Here is a 9,460-nt window from a genome sequence, read left to right as displayed (position 1 = left end):
TATATATTGTATTATATTTATGAATGCTATTATATAATATGAACTTTAGGAATGCTACTAAGCCTTGTTAAGACAATTCTACCGGAATGCATGTTCTGCATACATAACTAGACACATTAGAATTTGACAAAAAAGAACCTATAAAATATGATTGTGGACACAAATCTAAAATATTCTAAATAATTAAATTACTGAGAGGTAGACATCTTGTCTGTGAGGATGTCCTTTGTATACCTTTTTCCTATATTATTGATAAATATTTCTCATGGCTGAACTTTGAAATCTCTTTATGGAATAATAGAATATGGACCTAAGTCTGACAGCTGAGGAAAGACTCTTTTCATTGCCAGTCACAACCACATGTGTTGAATTTTCCTGGGCACATTCTGTTTTACCATTACAATGTAAAATGATCCTGAATTAAATTATTTCAGAATTGAAAGCCTGGTGTTCCTCTGCTTTATTTTCCCATATAGCACACTGTGAGATCACAGAAATTACTGGAAAGGATTTTACACTTAGATAAATCTGCTTGTTATCATAACATATCTTTTGGAATTGAGAACTATGGCCAGAGCTGTGATGGTTTTACTCAAATGTTTAAATACAACCAGAATAATAAGTGTGAGGTTCTAGTCGTTTACCTTGGTAATTTTGTTTGTTTTGTCTTTTTATTTTTGCTTCATTATTGTCTAAGGAAAAATAGTTGGGTGCCTGGGAAGACTTTGGGAGAATGGGGAGAGGAGACAATTGTGACTAGAATATGTATGAAACATTTTTCAATAAAATATGATGAAACTATTGTTAATATATTGTATATTCTGGGGAAATGAAAAAAAAAACATAAAGACAGAGCCTTCAGAGGTTGTATTAGAGACTTTACCATATTGGACCTAACCATAACTCCCCTTTCCTTCTGCCACTGAAGTGCAGTTAAGGTCCAGGCTATCTATGATCAAGAATGAATGCTATAAGCACTCACCACACCTAACCTGGGTTTGGGACGGTTTTACTCCAGAGCTGTGAGATTTTTCCAGTATGTGGCATTTTGTCATAACAACTGAAAAAGATAAGAAAAACAGCATGCCTGCAAATATTGTTTCGGTCATGTTAAAGACCATGTAAAAATGTGATAAAATGTAGTGGCTAGTAAGATAAAAGAGAAAATAGGTCAATAATTAACTTTGATCTTTCTCAAGGAATATTTGAGACATTTTACTACATTTACACTGTAATTTAAGTTACACATCAGTCCTATTTTACTATCTATAAAATGTAATCAAAAGAAAAGAAAAATTAAAAGTCATCAATGTCTTAAAATACTTTGAACTGATTCATTATTTTTTATGATGAGTGACAACTGAAGTTGAAAATTTGTCCCTTGGATGTATTTAAAGGACTTTATGATTCAAACTGAAGCTTAAAACATTACTCTTCAGTCTAAAATTTATACAAAACTATGGACTACACCCTCAGAGGCTTTGTTGTATTGAATGAGGCATCTTGTTAAATGTACATAGATTCTTTCCATTATCAGTCTTCCTGAATCACACCCTTCTTGGGTTAAAATGTTTTGATGATCTGGAGTACTTTCAAACAGCAAGCACTGCTAGTCTAACAGTAAGCTGTCGTATAATAAATGTGTTTGCTTTTTTCTTACATTTTTTATTAGATGTTTTCTTCAGTAGATGTCTCCTTTTGAGGAGACATTCTTTTGATTCTTTAAACTCGATGTGTAAGAGTAATACTAAGAATAAAATCTGTTATGTTTATGTATTTTCATTGTAACTGAACTTGTAAAACTGGACATGTAATGAAAAGTCAAACATATATTTTGTACCACTTAGATAATCAGTCTGTCTTTATGCTATGAAACTTGTGTAAATAAAGAAGCTCCTGGTTGCTAGTCATTCAGAAAAGCTGAAATGGCTTGATTGCTAGTTAGAGGCAGAGAAGTAGTCTGATTTCTAGTTAGTCAGAATAGCTAAATTCTCATGACCATCGCCTGACTAAACCCCTCCCTTTCCAGAATTTCTTGTGTCTTTCCCTGTCAGCAAGGACCCTAAGGTCCTCAGCCTGGGAAGGCCCATCAAGAAAACCCCCAGCATTGGTCTTTCTGACATATTAAACAAGATGAAACTTGCTAATATATCCCTTGAATAAGTACATCTTCATTCTTTCCACTTTGCTTTATTAGTATTCATAAGCTAGTTAGTACCTTATCAAAGATCCATTCAATTTTGCATATTTATGTCTGCATTACTATCAAAATAACATCAATACAATATAAAAACATGTTGATGAACATCACTAAAAAATAACTAATTAGCCGGGCGTGGTGGCGCACGCCTTTAATCCCAGCACTCGGGAGGCAGAGGCAGGCGGATTTCTGAGTTCGAGGCCAGCCTGGTCTACAAAGTGAGTGCCAGGATAGCCAGGGCTACACGGAGAAACCCTGTCTCGAAAAACCAAAAAAAAAAAAAAAAAAAAAAAAAAAAAAAATAACTAATTGATCATTATTACTTTCCCTATTTTAGTCTCACATAGTTGGATTTCAAAAGAAGCTTTAAGCAATTCAGGGTTTCATGCATCTATGCTTGAAGTTTTACTGTTGCAATTAACACAAGTGTGAATCATTTGTTTGTTTATATATTTGCATATTCATAAACACATATTTATATATTTGCATGGACAGAATCATTGCTTTAATATGTAGTTGATATTTGATATTTTTCTTTCCACATGTCATGTCAAATACACAATGCAGTTTTTATAATATGAAAGGAAAAAATCAGTCCTTAAGAAAAGAATATACACAATATCATGTTGAAAAAGATAACTTACACAATTGAGTCATAAGTAACAAAGATAAATTGCAATATAAATTTTTATGAGTTACCAAATAGAACATCTAACCCAGATGATGAAGTGTGCAAGGGAGGAAAAAGAAGCTACAGAGAAACTTGATATGAATTACAATCCATGTAACCATGTACCTTATGAAGGCTATTTTTTATGCTTTTAAGATACTTTGAACATCTGTAAATTTAAAAATGAAACAGATAAATACTCTGTAAGAGTTTTGCAATTTCCAGATACTCTGCCTAGAATTGTTCCTTTCTTCTACTTAACCATCTACCCTAACTTGCCTGGCCAAAGTCATCTGATGTGAAGAATAAAAGCAGTAGAAGGATCCACAGCAAAATATAAGGTGTATCAATTTTATTGAAAGCAATAAGACATGTTTTATATCTTTTCCACAAAAACTACAATAAAAATTGAGAAGATGAATATGGGTATAGTTCCCAGGATACAGTGATGTCTGCAAGCTATACAGAGTACTGATGTAAGAGTAGTATGTAAGACCAATTGACCTGTCAAGCTTCTATGCTTCCTTGTCTTCCAAGGTAGTATACAGAGAAAAACTGAATATTCCACTGCATGGGGGGACTTTGTCAGTATTTCAGGAAATGGAAGGCACATGGAACCCAATCTGAAAAATCTATTCCTCCCAAGGTGGCCATTCCAAACCAAATCAATGGTTCCTTGGAGGTGAGTATATCGTTAGATATGGCAGAGGGTATATTAGTCAAGTTTGCTGGTCTCTTGCAATAGCACACTTATATATTAACTCAAGATATATTCTGCGCAGACTTTATTCTGTGACAGTTTGAAGCAGATTAAGAGTTATTAGTTTGCTCACATAGTGTTTATCTATGACTTACATTAGATGATTGCTCTTATGATCATAGATGAAAGATTACTCACCATGAATGAAAAAGACAAAATACAGAAAAACAACCACAATAACATTATGCTCATGGTCTTTATTCCAGAGACTAATTATATATCATAGCCCTATTTTGAGTTACAATCCTATAGCAACATGCTAGGCTTACTGGTATGGGTTAATAAGTTAAGAGACAAAAAACAAAACAAACAAAAAACCCTGTCAAAATGAGAAGAGTAAAAAAAAAATAAAAGTATAAATCTATCACATTAAATTTAATCAATTAAATACATAAATAGATGCAGAAGAATGAGGCAGAGATTCACAATTTTGATGCCAGCCAGGAAAACATAGTGAATAGCTAAAACATTCATGTGAATCTCAATAAATATCTAAAACCATCTTTTTCTTTTAATTTTCCTCACGGCCTCTTTCACATCCTTGTTCCTTAAGCTGTAAATCAGTGGGTTCAGCATAGGAATCACAAGGGTATAAAATAGAGATGTCATTTTGTCTTGATCAAGGGAATAAGAAGAACTTGGTCGAAAATACGTGAAGAGTAGAGTTCCTTGAAAAATAGCAACTGCAGTCAAGTGAGAGGTACAGGTGGAGAAAGCTTTGAACCTCCCTTCAGTTGAACGGATTGTTAAGATTGATGAGATGATGTAACAGTAAGAAACAAGGACTCCTGAGATGGTGCTCAGTTCAAGGAAGCCATAAATAGTAAATAGTGCCAGGTAATTTACTTGAGTATCTGAGCAAGAGAGAAGGTAAAGTGGAGGTAGATCACAGAAAAAATGGTTGATCTCATTAGACCCACAGAAACACAAGCGGAATGCCAAAGTTGTATGTATCAAAGCATCTGATGTTCCCACCAGGTAAACTCCAGCCACGAACATGAAACACTTCCTGCTGGACATGTTTGCTGTGTAGAGCAAGGGGTTGCTAATGGCCTGGTATCTATCAAAGGCCATGACTGCCAGCAGCACACACTCAGAATCTGCAAAGACACAGAAAATGAAGAGCTGCAGAGCACAGCCCCAGAAAGGAATTGACTTGTTCTTGCCAAACATATCTACCAGCATCTTGGGTCCAATTACTGTGGAATAGCAAAGATCACAGAAAGACAGGTGGCTCAGGAAAAAGTACATGGGTGTGTGGAGCTGGGGATCCATTCTGATCAAAATGATCATTCCAATATTCCCCAGAAGATTGATGAGATAGATGAGGAGAAATATGGTAAACAGCGTCCCTTTCATCTCTGGGTTATTGGTAACTCCCACAAAAATGAATTCATTCACGGAACAGTTTCCTATATTCATTCTTTCTTTCAGTCTATAATTAAGAATTTTGCAAATTCATTTTTATTGCTGGATATCAACAATGTGTTTATGGGGTAGAACACAGTTTATTTCTCCTGTTATATAATGTAAACATTTCTGAGTCATGTTTCTTAACCTATTTTTCATAACAAAAATTACCAGTATCTGTGATAGAGTTGAGGAACAGAGATTATCCAACATTATGTGTCTATGACTTTATACCTATTCTGTAATGTACATAAGATATACATAATAATTGCAAGAGACAAATTTGGAAATACTGATTCTCATTTGATCTTTCCACAATATGAAATAAACTCAAATATTAGACTCAGGCTATATTTCAGAGGTTATTCTTTAAGTTATTTAACACACAAATTAGTTTAGTTATTATATTTTTAAAAGCACATGATCTTAAATCATTTTATTGGTTTAGAGATTGACAACTACAGTAACAAGTTAATATGCTTCAATAAAAGAGTGGAGAACCCAAACATTTACTACTAACAAATAAGATAGATAGTCCTTTTTTTGTTTTATTTTATTTTAAAATATTTTTAATTGAAATAAATTTATACCACTTGTCTCTACCTTTCCTATCTTCAGCTAAAACGTATTCTTTCTTTCCCTAACTTCATGAACTAACTGTCAAATTGATAAAAACATCTTATATATATAATATATATAAATGCACAAGTAAACATGAATAAAGAATGCCCTTTGTTGTTTGTAAGTAAGATGTATATACACAAGCAGCACTGAAAACATTCATCTAATACATTTGGATTTCACTGAAATCTTCTTCACAATTTAAAACAGCTATTTAAAGAGAGTACAATAAATGTTCTAAAATGCATCTGCTTTTGTATATGTAAATGTGTGTATTTTCATGTATGTGTTTTATACATGCATATATTCATGTATGTATGTTTTGGTGAACTTTCGAAAAGAAATAATGTACCTTTTGCCTTTTAGATTACATAAGTACTATGGAATATATTTCATAATTTACTGATATTGCATGCATTATTTGTCACACATTGAGCCAACAGTTATTGCTTGATATTTAACTTACTTAAATATATACATGTGGGCATAAAATAGAAAAAAATAGAGCTTTCCTCTGTAGAATGACTAGAATAACTTAGTAAAAATGCAATCTTTCTGATATTCTTAATTTTTTAAGATTCATGATTATGTTTAAATATTATTTTCATTCATTATATCTAGATATATTTTAAATTGAGAAGACAGAAAAGTCATCACTGAAACATCTGAAAAAAAAAAAGAGGTAAAATTATTTTTGCTTTACCTGTTTTTCAAAATAGAGAGATATAGGCACCTATCTGAGGAGAGTAGTAGTCTAAGGTGTGTGAACACTCTGATGGTGTTGTTTTATTGTTCCAACTGTCATTTGGGACTGAAGGTTGTGAAATCATTTCCCCCAAGATTTGTTTGAGTGATTATATTCTTCTTCTATATTTTTCTCTATAAATGCATCACTCTATTTAGCAAAGATGTGGTTTGAAAGGTTTACTACTTTCATTAATTATTCTATTTCAATACAGATATCACAATATGCCAACACACACACACACTATGATATATTACAATATTTTAGACCTCTAAACTTTTCTCTCCCAAGTAAAAGTCAAATAAAAAAGTCAAACTTTAAAGCCTCATGCTTATTCATTCCCAACTGCTTTTTCTTGTACATTTCTTCTTCAGAAATAAAATACTTGCTTTATTATCTCACTTAGAAAAAAACACTCTAAAACACAAAAAAACAAAAAACAAAACAAAAAAAGAACATGATTTCTTTATTTTCATTTTCTGTTGAGTGTTTTTCTCTTCATGAGTTTATAAGTGTTTATTGCCAAAACAAGTCAGAAGAGAGCACTAGATCTCTTACAAACAGAGTTAAAAGAGATTGTTTAAGCTGTTATGAGTGATAGGATCCAAAGCCAGTTCCCATTTTCCCCAGAAAGATAAGCAAATAACATCTATCCAGCCCTATAATATCTATTCTTTTAAAATGACATTTTAGTATTCATCTTTTTATTTTTTTAAAAAGGATTTATTTATTTTATTTATATGAGTACGCTGTAGCTGTCTTTAGCCACACCAGAAGAGGTCACTAGATTCCATTACAGATGGTTGTGAGCCACCATGTGGTTGCTGGGAATTGAACTCAGGAACTCTGGAAGAGCAGTCAGTGCTCTTAACCACTGGACCATCTTTCCAGGCCTCATGTGCCTTTTTAGATTGTCGATAAGCTCATACAACCTCCTGCCACTATCTAATTCCAGACCACTTTTCATCACCCCAGTATGGTCATGTTTTTAGTTCATCCTTTACAATTAATGCAATGACTGAATTTTTAGGAGTTTGTCTTATCAAAGATGGAGAGGATTTTTGGGGTGACCCTGAACTGACATGGAAATCACACAGCTTGTTGATGAATTATGATTATAACTAGGGTTCCCATTGAATATATAGTCTTTGTTGTGCTGATTATCATTCCTTTGATGATTAATCTTTCAAAAATGCTCACCTAAAGGACCATAGAATTTTATTAGAGATTATTTGCATCTATTAAGATGATAATATTTAGACACTTTGTGCTGATAATGGGGCTAAATATCATTTGTAGTATTAAACCCACCAGTTGAGATTAAAGAACACTGACCCAAATTTTGGTCAAATTAACCAAAATTTAATTCTGTCTAAGAAATATTTCCCACTAAAGCTAGGTTCAATAGCTCATCAGCAAGTTAACTTTCTTTGCTCTTTTCATAGTACCAACACATAAACTGGGTGTTTACAGGATGAATTTGGTGATACTGAAACTTGGTAAGTAAAATACAGAAGCAAATAGCAGTTTGAGGTAAGTTGGCCGAAAATCTTGTGGTTTTTATGAAGAGGGAAGATTAATGCATGGTCAGGATTGACACAGGCTAAGTTCCAGGAAAGAGAAATGTAATTTTTCAATGAACTGAAACTTATTTTGAAGTAACAAGATGGCTTCTGATGTTAAGATGGAGTCAGTCTGGTCCATCAGTAGATTTCCTTCTTTGTATTTATTTTATGATCTTTATGTTGAAGCCTGTTTTCCTGACTTCCTTTGCATTACTTCCCTGGCATAAGCATCGCTATTATGTTTCAGACCTTACAGCCATCCCATATTGCTGGCATTAAAGCAGCTAGACTATATACAGAAAAATATCTTGGCCTAGAGTGAGGTCATACTGGCCATATATCATGTTATGTTCCGAGTCTTATTATTATTATATTATTATTGCAAATTCCCATCGTGGCCTTCAATCAAAGTCAATCTAGATAGAGGTTCCTTTGAACTATTTCTAAACTACTAAAATAAGTTGGAAAAGAGCTGACCACCTGCAGCCTATCCTGTATTTGCTAATGAGCTTTATTTCTTTGTTTCTTTGTTTTTCTGTATATAAACTGTCCCTGGATACTCTTTAAGGTTACAGCATTCAGTTCCCAAGCCCATGAGCTATACCTCTGATTGATCAATCTTGGAATATGTTTCCAATAAGCGATCCCTGTCTGACTGAGATAGGAGTTCATATGGTTTCTGAGGTGACTCCTGGACCCTAACACTTCATTTCCAACTTTTGTAATTGTTAATGAAATTCATTTTGCGACATACATTTGTTTTTCTACTTTTGTCTTTTATAAATAAATTGTCCTAGATTAAGAGAGAGAAAGCTTTGATGAATAATTTAATAAAATTTGCTGGCATTTAATTAGGAATTTTTAATGTATTTTAATGGGAGACAACAACCAATTATTTTTTGTTTCCAAGGAGTTATATCCTCAGTGGTTTTAGGTCCTTTCAAGTTTTCAACAAAAACCATTGCATCCCTAGCCCTCATCAACCTTTCAATATTAAGATAAGTTTACATCACTTTTCTCTATAGAATTGTGGCAATCTTACTGTGTAAAATACACAAACATCAAAAATCTCCATATTTATTAATGGTTCATCATTTTAAGAGTTTAAACTTCTTAACTGTGAATTCTTATGCAGGACCAAAACAATATCAAGTTGTGAAAGACTCCAAGAGGAGCCCCTCCTTCAGGCCTCAGGACAATAGTGGACACCCGAGAACTCANGATAGACCGAGCTTGTTGCAAATCACATGAGGCTTTATTCGGGGAAAGCCCGAGCTCTGGGGACGACTCATATCCCACGCAGGGGTAGAGGAGTCGACCTCGAGGGGAAAGAAGTCCCAGTTTTTATAGGCCCTCAGGGGAGAAAGAGAAGGGGGAGAGTAGGGGATTTCCAGATCTAAACAATGTCTATTCTCAAGAAATGGGTATGGGAGGGGTACAAGGAAAGAGTCTGGTGCAGGTGTAGCAACTCAGGATTGGCTGGGCTGTG

The 9,460-nt window shown here is 33.7% G+C and overlaps 1 protein-coding gene across 1 annotated transcript; it reads right to left on the bottom strand.

Annotated features, from left to right (window-relative positions):
- Nucleotides 1-4,122: 4,122 nt before the first annotated feature.
- LOC110289795 (olfactory receptor 5W2-like) lies at nucleotides 4,123-5,052 on the bottom strand. Its single transcript, XM_021156177.1, has one exon. It carries the CDS (start codon nucleotides 5,050-5,052, stop codon nucleotides 4,123-4,125), a length of 930 nt encoding a protein of 309 aa, XP_021011836.1.
- Nucleotides 5,053-9,460: the final 4,408 nt, after the last annotated feature.

The sequence above is a fragment of the Mus caroli genome, chromosome 2 (genome assembly GCF_900094665.2).
Source record: "Mus caroli chromosome 2, CAROLI_EIJ_v1.1, whole genome shotgun sequence".
Lineage (NCBI taxonomy): Eukaryota > Metazoa > Chordata > Mammalia > Rodentia > Muridae > Mus > Mus caroli.
Note: the sequence above shows the minus strand (reverse complement) of the source record. Positions and strands in the feature narration are given on the sequence as shown.